Source organism: Macaca mulatta, chromosome 11 (assembly GCF_049350105.2).
Source record: "Macaca mulatta isolate MMU2019108-1 chromosome 11, T2T-MMU8v2.0, whole genome shotgun sequence".
Taxonomy (NCBI): Eukaryota; Metazoa; Chordata; class Mammalia; order Primates; family Cercopithecidae; genus Macaca; species Macaca mulatta.
This window is the reverse complement of record NC_133416.1, coordinates 118707180-118729194: the sequence shown is the minus strand read 5'-3', so window position 1 is coordinate 118729194 and position 22015 is coordinate 118707180. Positions and strand designations below refer to the sequence as shown.

General features: G+C 39.8%; 1 protein-coding gene across 50 annotated transcripts in view; it reads left to right on the top strand.

Annotated features, from left to right (window-relative positions):
- ATXN2 (ataxin 2) overlaps positions 1–22015 on the top strand; it is a 151754-nt gene that overhangs the window by 70859 nt on the left and 58880 nt on the right. For 18 of the 50 annotated variants that reach the window (XM_077955133.1, XM_015152810.3, XM_077955127.1 and 15 more), the window contains exons 6-11: positions 7121–7245; positions 12089–12180; positions 12994–13191; positions 14629–14807; positions 16665–16874; positions 19517–19699. In XM_077955133.1, the coding sequence (XP_077811259.1) occupies positions 7121–7245; positions 12089–12180; positions 12994–13191; positions 14629–14807; positions 16665–16874; positions 19517–19699 (987 nt within the window). The remainder of the gene's footprint in view (positions 1–7120; positions 7246–12088; positions 12181–12993; positions 13192–14628; positions 14808–16664; positions 16875–19516; positions 19700–22015) is intronic. The other 32 variants (XM_077955144.1, XM_077955139.1, XM_077955142.1 and 29 more) reach the window with 3 other exon arrangements.

Below are 22015 nucleotides of genomic sequence, written 5' to 3'. Positions count from 1 at the left end.
CTGCACCCGGCTTCAAATAATTATGTATGTTCATCACCTCTTTAAATTTATAGTAGTTATTAAACCTGTTACTGGATCTTAATATTTAATGCTTTAATTAAGAAGCATGTATGTTACTATGCCAACAGATTTTTTTAGTTTTTGATAACTGCATTTCATTGTTAATTGTTCTCATTTGATTTCCTGTGTATTTTATGAATTTAAGTACATTCTGAATACGGTTACATAGGCTTCCCTAAAATGTCAAAGGGCCCATGTATTAAGAAAAAGGCTGAGAATTCCTAATCTGGAGGCTCCCCACAGTCCTGTTTTGTCGTCATACCCGTACCCCATTCTAGCCTGAGGAGCATGGCTCCACCTGTGCCCTTGGTTTTGTTTTTCCAGTTCATACATCCTGTGCCCTTGGTTTTGTTTTTCCAGTTCATACATCCTGCACCCTTACTGTGTTTCTTATCCCCAACTTGTTTATGTTATTCTTCAGTATTATAGTCTTTAATATAATCTGTATAATACGTGATGTAGTATATGCTCGTAGTATACAATGCAGTTAGAACAGATGAGTATACAATGAAAAAATAATCTCCCCTCTAATCCCCAGTCCCACTTCCCTGGGAAGCCTGTGGTCTTGTGTACAATTCAGAAAATGTTTATACACATATTATTTATTTATTTATTTATTTATTTATTTTTTGAGATAGAGTCTCACTCTGTCGCCAGGCTGGAGTGCAGTGGCACGATCTTGGCTCACTGCAACCTCCGCCTTCCTAGTAGTTCAAGCAATTCAAGGTTCAAGCAGTTCTCCTGCCTCAGCCTCTCGAGTAGCTGGGACTACAGGCATGTACCACCATGCCTGCCTAATTTTTGTATTTTTAGTAAAGACAGAATTTCACCGTGTTGACCAGGATGGTCTCGATCTCTTTACCTCATGATCCGCCTGCCTCATTCTCCCAAAGTGCTGGCATTACAGGTGTGAGCCACCACGCCCGGCCTATTTATTTAATTTTTAAATGGAGCTTCCCTCTTGTTGTTCAGGCTGGAGTGCAATGGCGCAGTCTCAGCTCACTGCAACCTCCGCCTCCCGGATTCAAGTGATTCTCCTGCCCTCAGCCTCCCGAGTAGCTGGGATAACAGGCATGCGCCACTATGCCCAGCTATTTTTAGTAGAGATGGGGGTTTCTCCATGTTGGTCAGGCTGGTCTCGAACTCCCGACCTCAGGTGATCCGCCCGCCTCGGCCTCCCAAAGTGCTGGGATTACAAGTGTAAGCCACTGCGCCCCCGCCTATACACATATTTTTAATGCCACTCCAGTCTGTGTTGGACTCATTTTACTTCCCCTTATTTTCTTCTTGTATTCTTGAAGGCCTGGATCAGCTGCTGCTGCTAGGCTGTCACTGTCACTTTAGAAAGCCAGAGCCTTTTGTTCCTCAGAACTTTGTTCTTAATTGTATGGTAGCATTCACTGTATTCGATTCTAAAAGATTTGCTTTGTTTCTGTAACTAATCTGTCACACCCAGGAGCTCCTACAGGAAATGCTGGGAATTGTATCAGTCAAATGTGAATCCCCGCCTTGTCCAGACTTATGAGTGCATTGTAGGTACTCAGTAAGTGCTAAAAATGAGTAAGTAGTCCCAGTTGCCAGGTTGTCACCCACTGATACCAATCTATATACTGATACTTTATATAGTATATAGATTGGTCCACATATAACTGATGACACATAATGAGAAACTGTCTTAAAAAGTTGTTGAAAATGCCACAAGAATAGTAATTGATCAAAACAATATGATTTTTTTAGGTTTATCTAGAATTTTGATGTTTGAGAAAAGGCTGATTTAATTGAATTGAAATGGGTAGCTGAGGATTTTGATGACTTCTCTGGAAGCACATTTGAGGGTTTCTGATGTTAAATCTGATGTTAATGATTATTTCATCCAGTTTTATGTCATTTTATAGTTTTTATACATTTAAGTTTATATTTATTTCTAATGTTTAAACACTAGCATTTTAGTTATTTGACCATTATTCTGGCCCTTTAAGAGATGCTCAGACAAGTTTGAATGGTTTTTCAGAGGCATTATTGGCTCAGAGGTAAAAGAGGGAAGATTGAGAAGCTGAATACGTACTCTTGTTTCCTGGGTATGGGGCTGGGGATACTCAGAAGAGTTTCACACATTGGTTCAGACATTTCTTTACGACCACCACCAGGTGGCACCACTGGCCCAAAATGACTGGGTTTCTGCCCAGAATCAGAAGGGAAGGTGTTGAGAGCCCGCTGCTATGGGGGTAGCATGGAGGTAGGATACAGGGGGTGGAGGTGATACAATTTCGTTCTTTCCTCCAACGTCGCCTGCTAGTCTAGAGGCTTTTATAAATTGAAAAACTAATTCTTTTATCATCTCATCTGATGGTTTTTATGTTTTTCCTTTTTTCTCTCTATGCCTGTAGTTTCTTCAGAAACAGGTAACACGTTTCTAATAGTCACTTTGTATTCTTGCATCTTGTTCTTACAGTGCTTTTGTTTCTCACCATAGGGGATGATGGAAAATTAATATACTTTGACTTAGGGCATTGGTAAAATCTGCATGCAAATTCCCACAGTTACCTGTAGATTAGAGCCAGTTGTTTTTTCTGAACTTTGCAGGAATCCTGGTTACAACATTGTACTATTTACTGCCAACAATGTTTTTTTTAAAATCCAGACTTGCTGGGCATGGCAGCTCATGCCTGTAATCTCAGTGACTTGGGAGGCTGAGATGGGAGGATTGCTTGAGCCCAGGAGTTTAGGGCTGCAGTGATTGAGGCACTGCACTCCAGCATGAGTGACAGAGCAAGATCCCATCTCTTAAAAAAAAATTTAAGAAATAGAAACAAAAATCCAGACTTGTAACCATTGTAAAATAAATCAGAATTTACGATAGTGGATATTGGTAATAGTGCAGAATGGATACCCAGATCTTTTTTTTTTTTTTTTTTTTTTTTTTTTTTGAGACAGAGTCTCGCTCTGTCACCCAGGCTGGAGTGCAGTGGCCAGATCTCAGCTCACTGCAAGCTCCGCCTCCCGGGTTCCCGCCATTCTCCTGCCTCAGCCTCCCGAGTAGCTGGGACCACAGGCGCCGCCACCTCGCCCGGCTAATTTTTTGTGTTTTTAGTAGAGACGGGGTTTCGCCGTGTTAGCCAGGATGGTCTCAATCTCCTGACCTTGTGATCCGCCCGTCTCGGCCTCCCAAAGTGCTGGGATTACAGGCTTGAGCCGCCGCGCCCGGCCTGGATACCCAGATCTTGCTTCCTTTCTAGCTGATGATGCAATGTTGACCTGAAATGCATTACTTATATAGCCAGGGTTTTCCTCAGCATCCTGATGCTACAGCCTCATTTTGTACTAACTCTCCACTTCTGCACATCTTCCCCTAAGTCTTTACTCATCTTTAAAAAGAGCTACTTTTGGTGAAATTTTAAAATCAAGGAATATTCTTTATAGAATCACACTTATGTGTTTCCCCTTCCCCATTTCTGCCTCGAAACCAGACCAGACTGCTCCATAACCTGTGAATACTTTTTTTTTAAGTTTGGTATTGTTAACAGAAAATTTAAGATTAAAATGTAGCATTGAGAAAAATAGATTTATTAATAATGTCCTCTTAACACAGCTTAAATTCTGGTCAGTGGAATAAAGCCTGGGCCACTGAAGTTTTAGATGCTTACTTGCTTTTCCACACTGGTTCTTACTTGGGGATCCTTTTAGAAATTCGTTTATAATAATATCATAAAAACATATTTAAGCTACTTTGTGTGTAAATTTGGTGTCTTTTGATTTGAAGATAGCTTGACTCAAGATTTTCTAAATATTTTCACACACATACATACCCTGTAGTGAGAAAAATTCATCTATTTATATGGTTCTATAAAAATCTCTAACTGCTTTGAGCTTTAATTTCTTGAATCAAAAGTGTATTGTCTTTGATGCTGAGCTTCTATCTAAATAAATGCTTTATTTACTTAAATGTGTGCTTTTCAAAAACTAGTAAGATTAAAACATTAACAGGATCTTACATGTAAAGGAACAGTCCTGTTGCTTCTTCCAGAAGATAATATGACTGGTTTGAAATTTTCCTGTAGTATAGTTTTTTGTCTAGTGTTGTAAGAATTAAAGGAATTTCAGGATCTTAAAGTAGGTTATTATTTGATGTTTTCTTGGAACATTTTACATTCTTGAAAATACACGTGGCTAAATTAATTTTTGCCAACAATCCACATAACTTTAAGATAGTGTAGAGTAGGACTTGATTCAGGTTAGTATCAAATAAGATCATATTTTTAGTGCCATCAGTAGCTTTCAGCAAAGATGAGGTGTTGGTAAGATAGCATTAGTCTCTTGGAATCTCTTACGGAGATTTTCCAAAATTCAGCCATTTCTAGTGAATGCTCCATTCCACCCCCATCTGAGTCCTGCTACTCTGGGGAACTCCCTCAGCACACTCTTGGCTCTTAGAATTGCTAGCAGTGGGAGTAGTGCTGCTGGTGGAGCTGGCAGCTAAGCCCAGAGGTGGATTGATGCTTTTATTTCCTGATGTACAGGTACACACACTCATACCTACCCACACCTAGTTTGGGATAAGAAGAGGTTAGAATTAGTTAGGCTTGAAGTTCCGTGCTTACATTTGCTGGCTCAAATTTCTTATTTTGGCATCACTTTGCCCATTAGGGAGACAATGACAGTTATAGAAGCATTGCCAAATAAAAAATTCCTCTGGAGTAACCTCTTGTTAGGAGTATTGTGTGTTTAGTTGTTGATTCGTCCCTTCCTCCTCTTAGTGGCAACTTGCAGTACTGGGAGGAAACAGTGGCTGGGAGCTTAATTTCCTCAGCAGAGCCAGATCAGCAGAAGTATTACTCCTTAGTTCGTAGTAGGTGGTACCCTATGGGTCCAGTCATTTAAATGCAAACCTATATCTACAGAGCATTTCCTAATGCCGTCATTGCCCAGTGGTCCTTTATTTAGCTGAGTCTAACTCCCAACTAGAGAAAATTTCCTTTGCCAGACAGCAGTATGGTCAGCTAAACATGTGGATGGTACATTTGCTTTCGTAAGTCAGTACTCTTCAGTAACATTAGTAGAAGAGAAGAGGACACAAAGTGAGAGTGTGTTAATAGGAAGTCCAGATACGCCTGCCACCTGAACTTTCTGAGACAGGTAATACTGTAGGGCCTGAACTTTTAGCAGAGTGGTTATATATGAAGAAGTGGGTTCTGGGAGGGGTTAAAACCACTTAGAATGGCTTTACTTTAATAATGGCAAGAGTTTGCTTGGATATTGACCATTGCACATAGACATGAATATGGAAAGTTAAAAACAAAATCCACATATATTTGGCCGCAAGTATTTTGAAGATATATCTAATTAGTACATCCATTAAACAAAAGAGATATTTTAGGCCAGGCGTGGTGGCTCACACCTGTAATCCCAGCACTTTGGGAGGCCGAGGTGGGTGGATCACCTGAGGTCAGGAGTTCGAGACCAGCCTGGCCAACATGGTGAAACCCTGTCTCTGCTAAAAATACAAAAATTAGCTTGGCTTGTTGGTGAGCGCCTGTAATCTTAGCTACTCGGGAGGCTGGGGCAGGAGAATTGCTTGAACCTGGAAGGTGGAGGTTACAGGGAGCTGAGATGGTGCCACTGGACTCCAATCTGGGTGAAAGAACAAGATTCCATCTCAAAAAAGAAAAAAAAAAGAGTTATTTCTGATGTATTGATAGAAATTTTCTTTTTTCTTTTCTTTTTTTTTTTTTTTTTTTGAGATGGGGTCTCAGCCTGTTGCCAGTCTGGAGTGCAGTGGTGTGATCTCCACTCACTGCAACCTCCACTTCCCGGGTTCAAGCGATTCTCCTGCCTCAGCCTCCCGAGTAGCTGAGACTACAGGCGTGCGCCACGATGCCCAGCTAATTTTTATACTTTTAGTAGAGACGGGGTTTCACCATGTTGGCCAGGATGGTCTCGATCTCTTAACCTAGTGATCCACCTGCCTCGACCTCCCACAGTGCTGGGATTACAGGCATGAGCCACCGCATCTGGCCAGAAATTTTCTTGATCACTTCTGAGACACACAGAGTAATTATCTGTAATATAATTTAATAAATTATGTCAATACATTAAAATACGCTTCATGTGGACTGGGAACGGTGGCTCATGCCTGTAATCCCAGCACTTTGGGAAGCCGAGGTGGGGATATCACAAGGTCAGGAGATCAAGACCAGCCTGGCTAACATGGTGAAACCACATCTACTAAAAATACAAAAAATTAACTGGGCGTGGTGGCACGTACCTGTAGTCCCAGCTACTTGGGAGGCCGAGGCAGGAGAATCGCTTGAACCCGGGAGGTGGAGGTTGCAGTGAGCCGAGATCGTGCCACTGCATTCCAGCCTGGGCAACAGAATGTGACTCCATCTCAAAAAAAAAAAAAAAGACTTCATGTGGCATTATGAGAAGAAAATACCTTTACTGATAGTCATCTATGATTCCATTTGCTAGATTAAATGTGAAAGCATACTCTTACTGAATGTTATATATTCCGTATCAGTTTAGATAGCAGTTTATCTTCACATACGTACGTTTTAAGTTTACCTTTATTATAGTGCATTTGTCTTTTGTTTTCATCAACCTAAATTATGTTGAATAAATGTTTCTGTTAGATTCTAAGTTAAACAATTATGTGAAATTCATTTTTTGTAATTGTTTTTTTTTTTTTTTTTTGAGACGGAGTCTCGCTCTGTCGCCCAGGCTGGAGTGCAGTGGCGCAATCTCGGCTCACTGCAAGCTCCGCCTCCCGGGTTCACGCCATTCTCCTGCCTCAGCCTCCCGAGTAGCTGGGACTACAGGCGCCCACAACCGCGCCCGGCTAATTTTTTGTATTTTTAGTAGAGACGGGGTTTCACCGTGGTCTCGATCTCCTGACCTTGTGATCCGCCCGCCTCGGCCTCCCAAAGTGCTGGGATTACAGGCGTGAGCCACCGCGCCCGGCCTGTAATTGTTTTTTAACATATGTCTTTGTTGGTGATTCATATGTGTGAGTGTAGCTGATTGCCTGACTATATGAACTTTCAACCAAAACCATTCTTTCCAGATGCTTTTACTGACTCTGCTATCAGTGCTAAAGTGAACGGCGAACACAAAGAGAAGGACCTGGAGCCCTGGGATGCAGGCGAACTCACAGCCAATGAGGAACTTGAGGCTTTGGAAAATGACGTAGTAAGTAAGATCTTTGTAATTAGTGCTAGACTCTGTGGTCAGTGTGGTATGCATATGACATCCTATCACTTGGTTGTAATTGAAGTGTGTTTTTGTTGTTGTTGTTATTGTAGTGAGTGTATTTAGAGCAGCAAGTTTGTTGTATAACTAGAGACTTTCTCCCAAGCAGTATATAAAGAAAAATGTTTGTTATTTTACTTGTAGGGATTAAGCAGGAGTACTGTCTGTTCTCGTGGATGCTCATGAATTACTTCTTTGTGATTAAACTAAGTAATAATAAGCAACTTAAGTTAAAATTAGAAATCATAGGAAATGCCAGTGTGTTTTGCTTTAACACCCTGCCAAATAAGGTAGCCTAAGGAAAGTGGTGTCTTAATTGTTGACTTCACCTAGAGATGAGGTTGAAGTAGGACATTTTAAGCTTCTTGTCTGAAGAAAAGGTTGTCATTATTAAGATAATTAGGTTACATTGGAATTAAAGCATTACATAAATTTATTGGTCTTAAATTGGGATTGTTCTCAACAGAACTCTTATTTCTAAAATGCTTCTTGTCACATACTAGTTTTGCTTCTCTCTTTAATGCATTATCTGTACTTGAAGTGCTTAGCTGGGTATGCTGGCACATGCTTGTAGTCCCAGCTACTTAGGGGGCTGAGGCAGGAGGATCACTTGAGCCCAGGATTTGGAGTCCAGCCTGAACGACATAATGAGACCCCTTCTCTTTTTTTTTTTTGAGACGGAGTCTTGCTCTGTCGCCCGGGCTGGAGTGCAGTGACCGGATCTCAGCTCACTGCAAGCTCCGCCTCCCAGGTTTACGCCATTCTCCTGCCTCAGCCTCCGGAGTAGCTGGGACTACAGGTGCCCGCCACCTCGCCCGGCTAGTTTTTTGTGTTTTTAGTAGAGACGGGGTTTCACCGTGTTATCCAGGATGGTCTCGATCTCCTGACCTCGTGATCCACCCATCTCAGCCTCCCAAAGTGCTGGGATTACAGGCTTGAGCCACCGCGCCCGGCCATGAGACCCCTTCTCTACGAAATAAAAATAAAAACAAATGCTTAATAAAGACTCTATCTTTAGGATAGAGAGCATAGAGATGCAAAGCAGTCTTTTGCCAAAAATGAGAGTTATGGTAGCAAAATTTGAGTAGAATGAAGAACCTTCCATTGAGTAGAAAGAGAATTTGTAACATATCTGTGTTTGATGTTTAAGGCATCAAACTTAATCAGCTTAATAATGACACTCTTCCTCAGACAAGAAGCCTAAAATGTCCTACTTTGACCTCAAGTCTAGTAATAAAACTGGACATACACAGGCAACATGTCATTAATTTTCAAACTTTAACGAATCATATATAACCAAATATAATGGTTCTCAAGTGTGTATATCACATCACCTGTATGAAAAATGTGAGGAAACAGAGACTTCTTTTACACTATTGGTGAGGTGGATAAATTGATAGAGGCTTTCTGGAGAGAATCTGGCAATGCTCATCAAAATTTAAAATGCACATACACTTTGTTCCAGCAGTTCTACCTCTAGTAATTTATTTTTGCCCTCATATATCCATAAGACATGCAAATAATTATATGTGAGAATATTTTTTTTTTTTTCCTGCAGAGACGAGGTTTTACCATGTTGCCCAGGGTGATCTGGAACTCCTGGGCTCAGGTAATCCACCCACCTCAGCCTCCCAAAGTGCTGGGATTACAGGTGTGAGCCATCATGCCCAACCAGGATTTAATTAAATTAATTAATTAATTTTTTGCAGCATTATTTCTTTTGTTGTTGTTGTTGTTTTGAGAGATGGAGTCTTACTCTGTCACCCAGGCTGGAGTGCAGTGGTGTGATCTCAGCTCCCTGTAACCTCCGCCTCCTGGGTTCAAGTGATTTTCCTGCATTAGCTTCCTAAGTAGCTGGGACTACAGGTGTGTGCCACCACACCCAGCTAATTTTTGTATTTTCAGTAGAGACGAGGTTTCACTATATGTTGGCCAGACTTGTCTTGAACTCCTGACCTCAGGTGATCTGCCTGCCTTGGCCTCCCAAAGTGCTGAGATTATAGGTGTCAGCCACCATGCCTGGCCATAGCATTATTTCTAATAGTGAAAACTGGAAACATTCTAAGTGTCTATCAGTATACCATGAGTTAGATTTCTGATGTTACCATTCAGTTGAAACACTACACATCTCCCAAAAAGAATGGCGTTCCAATAGGGAAAGATATCTAAGATTTACTGAAAGAAAAAGCACATTGCAGAACACTTGGATCCTATTTGATTTTTTTTTTTGAGACAGAGTCTCGCTCTGTCACACTGCAACCTCCGCCTCCTGGATTGAAGCGATTCTCCTGCCTCAGCCTCCTGAGTAACTGTCTCGATGCCTGGCTAATTTTTGTGTTTTTAGTGGAGATGGGGTTTCACCATGTTGGTTCAGGCTGATCTTGAACTCCTGACCTCATGATCTGCCCGTCTCGGCTTCCCAGAGTGCTGCGATTACTGGCATGAGCCACCTCTCCTGGCCATGAATGTATTTTTTAAAAAGAGCTGTTCATATTCTTATTGCATAGAAGATGTCTGAAATTACACCCAATAAACTCTTTTTTTTTTTTTTTTTTTTTTTTTGAGACGGAGTCTCGCTCTGTCGCCCGGGCTGGAGTGCAGTGAACGGATCTCAGCTCACTGCAAGCTCCGCCTTCCGGGTTTACGCCATTCTCCTGCCTCAGCCTCCCGAGTAGCTGGGACTACAGGCGCCCACCATCTCGCCCGGCTAGTTTTTTGTATTTTTTTTAGTAGAGACGGGGTTTCACCGGGTTAGCCAGGATGGTCTCGATCTCCTGACCTCGTGATCCGCCCGTCTCGGCCTCCCAAAGTGCTGGAATTACAGGCTTGAGCCACCGCGCCCGGCCGATAAACTCTTTTTGAGACAGAGTCTCACTCTGTTGCCCAGGCTGGAGTGCAATGGCATGATCTCAGCTCACTGCCACCTCCGCCTCCCTTGTTCAAGCAATTCTCCTGCCTCAGCCTCCTGAGTAGCTGAGACTACAAGTTCCCGCCACCACGTCTGGCTAATTTTTGTATTTTTAGTAGAGATGGGGTTTCACTATGTTGGCCAGGCTGGTCCCGAACTCCTAATCTCAGGTGATCTGCCCACCTCGGCCTCCCAAAGTGCTGGGATTACAGTCGTGAGTCACTGCCCCCCGCTGAAATTCTTTTTTTTTTTTTTTGTCTTTCGAGACAGAGTCTCGCTCTGTCGCCCAGGCTTGAGTGCAGTGGCGCCATCTCAGCTCACTGCAAGCTCTGCCTCCTGGATTCACGCCATTCTCCTGCCTCAGCAGGAGTAGCTGGGACTATAGGTGCCCGCCACCACGCCTGGCTAATTTTTTGTATTTTTGTATTTTTAGTAGAGACGGGATTTCACCTTGTTAGCCAGGATGGTCTCGATCTCCTGACCTCGTGATCTGCCTGCCTTGGCCTCCGAAAGTTCTGGAATTACAGGCGCGAGCCACTGTGCCCAGCCGGAACTGTTAGTAGTAGTGGGATTGGAAGACATTTACTTTTTACTGGATGTCTTTCTGTATTGTGTGCTTTTTTTTTATGTAGGGCATACATTACGTAAGTAATTTTAAAGCCTCCATAAGTAATTGTAATTTCCTGCCCATGTGTTTGGCAAAAGGAATTGTGTTGGTGGTAGACTTACATTATAGTCTTATTTGGAGTAGCACAGGAGGACCGAAGGTTAATAGGTGAACTTTGAGGCAAGCCTTAGCATTGAGGTTGCCATCAGCATTGCTTGGTTGTTGTGTTCGTTCTTCTGGGATGGATTACAACCTTTACTGGACTTTATAGTTTTCACCAGTAAGGCTTTAAAAAAGGAGTTGAAACATTAGAGAAGTGATTTTCCAGACATTAATATTCACTGGTAAATAATCTTCCAGCCTGTGGCTCAACTGGTTGATTCTTTTACTTTTAAGAATGCGGCCTCAGCTGCTGTGCCTACGGAGTAGATTTCTTTTATTTCTTTACTTTCTTAATAAACTTGCTTGCCCCCGGCTCCCCGCCACCATAAAAAGAAGGCAGCCTCCCTTTTGCAAATGGTAATTTCCTATAGTTTCCTCGTAGAATTGTGGAGTTACCTATGCTGAGGTTATAGGTTAGGGTATTGAGATCCAGAGTTGCCACTTCTGAGGTCTCACAACTGCTAATGGTAAAACCAGTTCTAAAGCCCAGTTCTTGTGACTTTGTCCAGTGATTGCCTGTTCACCGTTTCATGCTGCCTTCCCATTTGAGAATTCCCAGGAGGAAGGGGAGGTTGCCAGGGACCTAGTACCGTGGTCCCACCTTGGAATCGTTGAACATGGGGGAAAGCATTGGCTTCTCCCTTTTTTCTCCCAAATATTGGAAATATTTTTGGCTATTAAATAGCACCCCTTGTTCCATGTGGAATCCTTTGTTTAAAAGAAGTAAAATATGTACCTCCTGTCCTCCACAGACCTGAGGACCAGTGATCTCAAGGTTACAGGTAAACGCAGATGTCTCTACTGAAAGATGGCTTTTACAGGTTAAAGAGAGAACCCTGATCTGAAGGCTATTTTATGAAGTGATTAAAATGTTCTAAACTTTAAAAATAACTGCTCAAATAATTGTGTTGTATAGTTATTTATCAACTGTAAGGGCTGGTAAGTATTTTTCTAAAACATTTTCAAGGAAATTTTTTCCTGTTTTCTAATTTGCTAATTTTGCTCAAGTAGCTTGTTAGATATTGTTAATATAGATGTTGGTTATAACTGAATGAAAGGGAACAAATACTTTGTCATTTTGAAAAACAAGCTTCATTTTCTTCTAGTCTAATGGATGGGATCCCAATGATATGTTTCGATATAATGAAGAAAATTATGGTGTAGTGTCTACATATGATAGCAGTTTATCTTCATATACGTAAGTTTAAAAAGTTTGTTTTTATTTTAGTGCATTTGTCTTTGATTTTCATCAACTTAATTTATGATGAATAAATGTTTCCATTAGTTTTTAAGTTAAACAATTACGTGAAATAATTTTTCTCTTATTACCACGTGTGATAAATTTCCATTAAAAAAAGGGAATAAATGTAGTTTGCTTATACCCTATTTTTATCCTCTAAACAAATTTTGGTTTTTTTTTTTTTCCTTTTCTTTTGAGACGGAATCTCGCTCTGTTGCCAGGCTGGAGTGCAGTGGCACAATCTCAGCTCACTGCAACCTCTGCATCCCGGGTTCAAGTGATTCTCCTGCCTCAGCCTCCCGAGTAGATGGGACTACAGGCGTGCGCCACCATGCCCAGCCAATTTCTGTATTTTTAGTAGAGACGGGGTTTCACCATGTTAGCCAGGATGATCTCGATCTCTTGACCTCGTGATCCACCCACCTTGGCCTCCCAAAGTGCTGGGATTGCAGGTGTGAGCCACTGTGCCTGGCTGGTTTTGTCTTTTAAGTTGTTAAAAAACACAAAATTTGCAAGGGCAGAGATTATGATGAACAGTTGAACTAGTTTTTAAAATATGTTCCTCTGGAGAAAAAGTTACAGAAAAAAGGTTAGAATTTTGTTTTATAAATAAACAGATCACTATAACTTTTAGTTTTAGTGTTTTTTTTTTGTTTGTTTGTTTTTTAACCAGTATTCTAAACTCTAAACTTTCTTAGTAGTTGATTATGACAGATATATAAACTGTGGCTTTAAAGTACTCATTTTGCTTTTCTTTTCCTCATGTTTCAGGGTGCCCTTAGAAAGAGATAACTCAGAAGAATTTTTAAAACGGGAAGCAAGGGCAAACCAGTTAGCAGAAGAAATTGAGTCAAGTGCCCAGTACAAAGCTCGAGTGGCCCTGGAAAATGATGATAGGAGTGAGGAAGAAAAATACACAGCAGTTCAGAGAAATTCCAGTGAACGTGAGGGGCACAGCATAAACACTAGGTATTTAAAGGAAATCATGATGCAGTATTTTGGATACACAACTCAAGGTCTGTGTGAGACGGTGTATTGTTACTATATTTCCTCTTCCTTTAATATAGCTTAGGTAGAGAATGCAAGTAGAATTGGTTTAAGATCTGTTAGAGAGAAGGTTATGGTAATCTTGGAAAATATGCTTTTGAGAGTAAGCTTTGTGGTATATCACGGTGAGCAATCCAAGGTCTTGAAGAGCTTGTTAAAATAGTGGTCTGGTAGGGGATACGTGTAACAATCACAGCAGTACAATATGATTTGCTTGGTTAAAGGCATGTTCAAAGTACACTAGGAACATACAGAATGAGGAGGAGCTAGCATAACCTATAGAGTCAGAGAAAACCTCACTGAGGAGGTGACATTTTGTGATAATAGGGTCTTTGACATTCAGAGAGGAGTTGGGAGAAGAATTTCTCACCTGATGAAAAGCCATGTACAAGCATGGCTGTGTGAGAAAATTTGGCCAGCTCAGGTAAGGGCTGGTTGTTGCGTGTGTCTGGAACACAGGATCTGTGTCGGGTGCAGCAGTGGCAGTTGACAGTAGGAACTGAGGTCATTGAAGGACTTGGCATGTCATGCTAAAAAGCACCCTGTTGGAAGGAGATGAGGTGAATAAACCCTGGGGCTTTGAGGACTGGCTGATATACAGAGAACAGTTAGTGCATTGAAATAGTTCAACTGTGAGAATTTGTTAACCACCTAGTTCAGGGATGAACCTGAGGTTTATTTGATAACTAAGTGACTTAATGGATGTACTGGTGAGAGAGAGAGGAACCATGGAGCAAGTTTGAGGGGAAAAACTATGACTCCATTTGTGCAGCTAATTGCATTTGTGGGACTTGTGGGTCTTTCATTTATTCATAAACATGTGTTCAGAAATACCTGCTACCTATCTGATAAACTAAGAGATGCATCCTCTCTTCAAGGCAGTCAGCTTAGAGTCTGGTGATTTGAATTGACATGTCCACTGACAGATGTTGACATTGTGAGACTGGTGGTTCAGTTTGAGGTTTCATCAGCATTGCCGATATTGGAGCCATGGAAAACCAAAGAACAGCCAGTGAAAGAAGATATCTCAGAGAAAATAAAATTGAGAAAGTGAAGGACAAGAAATGTTGAAGATAGACCAAGATTGATAGAATCAGCCACAGAGAGGTCAAGTCAGATAAGAATGAGCACACATCTGTTAAACTTTGTGCTTAGGAGCAGAATCTAAGTGAAGGGACAGGCCAGAGGTTAGAACTCAGGGTAAGATGGAAGAACAGAGCATCTGGGAGTGAGGCAGTTTGGTTTAGTGTAGAACCTTTTTGTAACAAGCATTCCCTTCTGTGAAGATGACTTTTAGATATGTTTCATTGACTTGGTACCTTTTGGAATAAAATGATTTAGAGGATCTCTCATTTTCAGGGAAAATAAATATATTCCTCCTGGACAAAGAAATAGAGAAGTCATATCCTGGGGAAGTGGGAGACAGAATTCACCGCGTATGGGCCAGCCTGGATCGGGCTCCATGCCATCAAGATCCACTTCTCACACTTCAGATTTCAACCCGAATTCTTGTTCAGACCAAAGAGTAGTTAATGGAGGCAAGTATTTTGACCAGACTTGTCAATATCATTGATCAAATAGTTTTCTAAATACTTAAAATAGTTTGCATAACTGATAAGAATGTGCACTTTAATGATTTGGGGAGTAGTTTTTCACTTCAGCATTACTTAAAATTGGCTTTTGTGGATATCAAATTAGTAAAACATTGTGTACGTCATTGGCATATACATTATTTAGCATGATGAAATATTCATGATAAAGTGCTACATTTAACCCAAGACAATCACTTGGCCAAAAACACTCCACATATAAAGAAATTGGAAACTTTGGGTAGGTTCTCAATTTTAAAAACACTGGATAATAAAATTATTTAGACATAATTTATATGGAAAATTCTAACCTATGTGCAACACTGTGGTTAATATAGATTAATTCTCATTATTTGTTTCTATATTATGCTTACTTCAAGAAAGGATCTGAGGTAGCTTTTATAATATAAGACATGATTAAGAGTCATGTGAAGAAAGTAATTAAAGAAACGCGCTTAAACAACAACAAAAACAACCCTTAGTCTAAGGGTGGATGTTACAGTTTAGCAACCTAAGTAAAAGAAACCTGAATCATTAGTAGGAAGACATTTTTTACTCTACCTCTAAATCTAGGTTGAATATGTCTTGTAGGTTGTGGATCTTTTCCATAAATCAGGGATACTGAACAACAGTTCTGTGGATAGTATGGGAATAGTAATAGCAATAGTATGTTACTAACTTTGGGAAAAGAGTGGTCATTCAATTTTAGCTATTTAAATTTGGAAAGTTAGAAAGATGAAAATAGAGAACGCTCAGTTTCCAATTTCATTTGTTTTCATTGAGTCTTTTCTCCAGAATTCCTCTCCAAATGGACACTCTTGAGTATTTTCAGTACTTAATATTGGGGGTGAAATTTCTTTGCTCACTGAGGAAAGATTTTAGTTGTTTATAAACAGAATTTTAAAGCTAAAAAACCTGAAGGGGGCTGAAAAATGTATGATACTCAAGTGTGTGGAACCCTATGGAGAGGAGACCTGGACTGTTTGATAAGATTAAGGTAAGTGATATGTAATGTTAAATACTATGTGTATCTTTACCTAGGCATATCCATCAATATAAATTTATTTGGTGATGACTGCTTTGTAGTTGCAGTATTTATTAAGCAGTCGCTTAGATAACTGTGTAAATTATTTAGAAAGTCTCCCTTTTTCTAGTTTAATGAGGTCAAGACTTTTTTTTTTGAAAGAGCAATGAATATTATCATTTGATACTCTCGTGACTCTAGAAGAGTAATGTTTTATTTCTACTTAAATGGGACTTGCTTAATGAGATTTCAAACTGAATTTTAGGTTCAAGTGTAAACCTGATGAAAATCATAGATAATTGTAAGGAACCAGCATTTCTAATTGGATATAATAGCTACTGCTTATTTTCATTATGCCTCAGAGTTAAAACTAATACAGTAAATAATCTTATTCCTGAGTAGGAATTATTGTGATTTATTATGTGAAATTATCTAGTGTATGTTATATTCCTTTAAACAACTGATTACTGAGAAACAGTTATAGAAGCAAGATTAATAGGCAAAGTCTTAACTGTCTTCTTTAATAGTGTGTGTAGATCCTAATTAACCCTTTGGGAACGTGTATTCATTTAAACAGACTTAATCTTAAGGAGGTTAAAGTAAAATGTGAATTTATGTCTGTTAAGTTATGCTAAAACTTATCACAAATCAAATGACTGTCCTCAAAGGGTTAAAATGTACAAGAAATCATTTTTGTCATTTTACTTTTTTTTCTGTTTACTTTTTTCCCTCATTTTTTTCTTTAGTTTTTATACTTTCCTTCATATCATTTGTTCTGTCAGGTGTTCCCTGGCCATCGCCTTGCCCATCTCCTTCCTCTCGCCCACCTTCTCGCTACCAGTCAGGTCCCAACTCTCTTCCACCTCGGGCAGCCACCCCTACACGGCCGCCCTCCAGGCCCCCCTCGCGGCCATCCAGACCCCCGTCTCACCCCTCTGCTCATGGTTCTCCAGCTCCTGTCTCTACTATGCCTAAACGCATGTCTTCAGAAGGTACAATACCACAATTTGTTCATGTTTTTGTTTGTCTTTGTTTAACTCCTATGTGAGTTTATAATTACAAAATAGTTTCCTCTTCATTATTTAATAACCTACAATTTCTGTGTTTTAACTTTAGTTTATTACAACTATTTCTATTAACCTTTTGTTCATTAGAGAGAAATTTGATAAATGTTGTGTGAAGCTATAAACTCTCCTGAATTGTTGTTTAAAAAGGGAGTTTATCTCTGCCTGATAATTATGCTTCTTTACAGCCCCAGAAAGGTCTGCCCCACAGCCTTCCCCCTCCTTATTTGCACTGTATACAGGAGTTAAACAAATGAACTTTCTTCAACCAGTCTTGAACTTTGGTTCATTTTACGGCTCTTTGGTCAAGGTCCTAGTGAACCTTCCTATTGGCCATAAGCAGGAAGGGTGTTTCTGGGTCATTTTTGAGAGTGACAGCCCATATAGCTGCCTTTGCATGTCTGCTCTTCGATTAAAGTAGTTTGAGTTTTAGAATGCCAGAAGAATTCTAAATTTAACTGAGTAATTTTTTTAAAGTTAGCTTTGCAATCTTACACAGTGAAAGGCTGCTTTAATCTGGGAGAAGTCCTTGATCTGAGATAAAATTATTGATAAAAATGACATGAATTTGAATATTTTAGCTATTTTTTTCTCATCAAAAATAAGAATAAAATCTTGTAATTCTTATTCAGTATTTGGTGCTTAATCCATCATTGCCACATATCGAATACATGGATATGTTGTAGAAAGGTAACATTCTAATTTTAATGCTACCCATATATATATTAAAAACCTGTTTTCTGAATCATAATGTCCTTTTGATATTAGTTCTGAATGTTTATGTTAAAATTTTAATCTGATTTGTTCATTAAAGTTAGTTAATATTGATTATGTTGGGACTAATAAAGTTTTCTGCACAAAATGTGTTTCTCCTGCTTCCCTGGAGAAAACTATATTGGCTACTTTTAAATAAATTGTTACCATCTAAGCAGGCAGGTCATGTGACCTTGAAGCATCTAACCTTGAAGAGCAAGTTCCACTGATTTTCAAGGTGACTTCTTTGCTCAAAAGGGCCTTAATAGTGGTCACTGAATGCAAAGTTCTGTTGATATTTTTCTTGAGGTCCATTATTTGAATAAGTGATATTTATTTAATGAGAATATACTAAATAAGACATGATCATTAATTACTGTGAACATTTTTATTACATTAAGATATAAGGACTGCTGATAGACTATAACTATTCACATAGAAATATACGTTTTGTGTCAGAGATGTTGAATATTTCCATTTGAAAATTATAGTGCATAACATTAGCATTCTTCTAAAGATCATGTTCTTGTTTAAATTCCTGTTGGGAGCCAGGCATGGTAGCTCACGCCTGTAATCTCAGCACTTTGGGAGGCTCAGGCAGGCGGATCACTTGAGGTCAGGAGTTTGAGACCCGCCTGGCCAACGTGGTGAAACCTCGTCTCTACTAAAAATACCCAGCTACTTGGGAGGCTGAGGCAGGAGAATCACTTGAACCTGGGAGGCAGAGGTTGCAGTGAGTTGAGATCGCACCATTGCACTCCAGTCTGGGCGACAGAGAGAGACTCTGTCTTAAAAAATAATAATAATAAAAAAAAACAATTCTTTTGGGAACACACATTAATTTGAAGTTCTAAAGAGTTTGGCAGCAGGGTGAGAGAGTGAGGAGATTTGGCTTTGACATTAGGAAAGTTTTCGCTTGGTGTTAACACCAGTAGACTTATCTGATGAGGGCCATTCTGTCCACTCTTCTTAGCTAATAGATTGGTCTAATGCACAGTAGGCTGATTTAGAAAGAGTAGTCACTAGTGGCATGGCAGAATCAATAATGCAGAATTTTGACAATTCATGTAGTGCTGATTTCTTCCCCAAATGTCAGTTATATTGGTCATCTATTAATAGACTAATACAAGTCATCTCCTTAATAGAATTTTCATCTCACAGCCTGCTAAGCCTAAGAAACTGCTTACAGGTTACTGTTACTGCTTACTGTTTTAAGCCGAGTTTTAAAATTGATGATCATGATAGAAGAGATAAATAACCTAAAATTTTAGAGAAATTTAAGAAGGGTATGTACATATATTTTAGTAGTATCGAGTGTATAGGGATTAATAGTCTTCTGTTTAAATTTTTTTTTCCTAATTTTAGAAGTAATGTAGAAAATTCGGGGTGTGGAAAGGTAAAATATATGGAAAGTTAAAAATATTTTATCATGTAGTCATAATTTCTAGTAACCTATTTCTTTACAAATAAGACATAGTTGAAACAGATTGCTACAGTTATTTTAAGAGTTGACATCTTATTGTTGATTTCTTACCACCAACTTCATCCCTCCCTTTCTTTAAAAATAAAGGGAAATAATAAAATTTATTTACAAAACTTTATGGCATTCCACAAAATAATTCTGAAAGAATTAGTATGGCCAAAAAATATGTACGGTGTTGTGTTTTTTTTTTTTTTCCTATTTTTAACCAAGGAAAAACTGTAGAGTGAGTGAGAGTGTGTGTGTGTGCATGTGTGTGGGGATGGGTGTATTTAGCAGAAAAGTAGTACTGATGAACATCATGGCATTTATGTGATGTTCACTGTTTCTTCCTTAGGGCCTCCAAGGATGTCCCCAAAGGCCCAGCGACATCCTCGAAATCACAGAGTTTCTGCTGGGAGGGGTTCCATATCCAGTGGCCTAGAGTTTGTATCCCACAACCCACCCAGTGAAGCAGCTACTCCTCCAGTAGCAAGGACCAGTCCCTCGGGGGGAACGTGGTCATCAGTGGTCAGTGGGGGTAGGTAACACTTGGGCATAATGACGGTACTCATTTTGTCATTACACTAGATGTAAAGAGGGCTGAGCTACAACTCTGTTTGAGGAAGTGTAAGTATATATATATTAAAAATAGTAGAATCACCAGGAATTGGGAAGCCCATATTTTTATTCTGGGCTCTACCACTTATTCACCATATATTAAAGCAAGTCAAACACTCATTCTGAAGTTGAGATTTCTCAGTGAGTAAAGTGTTAATAATTTTTGCCTAGTCTACATTATGGGGTTGTGATGAGATTCCTGTAAGGTTCATAAATATGGATATATTATAAAACTATAAAGTTTTGTGAAGTACCTCTCGAATACGAGGCAAACACAGTATGTAACACTATTTGTAGGGATCATATTTCCTTTTTAGCAGCTTTGTTTATCATTACATTCTGTAAACATTTATTTTTGGCTTACATTGTAGTGTGTTTCTATAGCATCTGTATAGGGCACTAATTCCCAACTATATTTCCATTATAAGGAATATGAAATACAAATGAAGCGTCCAAGTTTTATCTGTGATTAGCATAAGGAATATGCTGACACCAGCTATAAAAGTATAAAAATTAGGCTGGGCGCGGTGGCTCACCCCTGTAATCCCAGCACTTTGGGAGGCTGAGGCGGGTGGATCACAAGGTCAGGAGATCGAGACCATCCTGGCTAACATGGTGAAACCCTGTCTCTTATACTAAAAGTACAAAAAAAATTAGCCAGGCGTGGTGGCAGGTGCCTGTAGTCCCAGCCACTCTGGAGACTGAGGCAGGAGAATGGCGTGACCTTGGGAAGCGGAGCTTGCAGTGAGCCGAGATCGCACCACTGCACTCCAGCCTAGACGACAGAGTAAGACTCCATCTCAAAAAAAAAAAAAAAAAAGTATAAAAATTAGACGTTGACATGATTTTACAATAAGGCTGACTGCTTTTGCTACTTTGCCAATCAATCCTTAGTGCTTTGTTCCCATAACTGTGGTGAGCAAGAGCTTAAAAAAAAACAACACAAAAAAAACTTAGTCTATTTAATCAGTCCGTAGAACCTTTAAAAGAAACAAGATCGGCCAGGTGTGGTGGTTCATGCCTGTAATCCCAGCACTTTGGGAGGCTGAGGTGGGTGGATCACTTGAGGTCAGGAGTTCGAGACCGGCCTGACCAACATGGTGAAACCCCATCTCTACTAAAAATATAAAATTAGCCAAGTGTGGTGGCTACTCGGGAGGCTGAGGCAGGAGAATTGTTTGAACCCAGGAGGTGGAGGTTGCAGTGAGCCAGCATCGCACCATTGCACTCCAGTCTGGGTGACAAGAGGGAAACTCCATCTCAAAAAAAAAAGAAAAAAGAAGCAAGATCTTCAAGCTTAAGGAAAACAAAAACAAAACAAAACAAAACCCAACTGTTAAATCTGTTTTTAGTTGATATACATTTCTGCTCAGCTTCATGTGATGTACATTCATGTAATTGTACCATAAATTCGTTTGTACTCTTTATTTTCTTCTTTGGTCTTCAGTTATCTAAAGACTACCAAGAAAACAAAAATTTAAAAAATCTTCAGCCAGCCAGGCGCAGTGGTTCATACCTGTAATACCAGCACTTTGGGAGGCTGAGGTGGGCAAATCACAAGGTCGGGAGTTCAAAACCAGCCTGGCCAACATGGTGAAACGCCGTCTCTACTAAAAATACAAAAATTAGCTGGGCATTGTGGTGCGTTCTTGTAATCCCAGCTACTTGGGAGACTGAGGCGGGAGAATTGCTCGAACCAGGACCCAGGAGGGGGAGGTTGCGGTGAGTGGAGATTGTGCCACTGCACTCCAGTCTGGGCTACAGAGCGAGACTCCATTTCAAAAAAAAAAAAAAATCTGCTTCAACTATTCCATTAATCTTTTGACATTACTTAGATGGTCTGGAAATTAATTTTGAGAATAACATGATTAGAAGTGAGAGTATAAGCATAGTTTTGGAGATACACTCAGAATAGCATTATAGATTTGCTGTTTTTACTAATTGGAAAAATGGCAGTTGTTGAGTAATAGTTTTCTTCCGTGACGCTTGTGACTTACAAAAAAAAAAACCACTAAAATGAAGTAATCAAACCATTTTCTCTAAACCTTTGAATCTAATCTCTGCAGATAGGTTTATAATGGTATATGAAACCTATTAGATACATACTTGGAAGTCGTATGAGATACAAACCCTGTTTTTATTATCTTCCCCTTTTGACTAACTTGGGTCTCAAGTTTCCTTGATTACTGCACAGTGAACCTTGATGTCGCTATAAAGAATTTATAGAGCTAGGCGT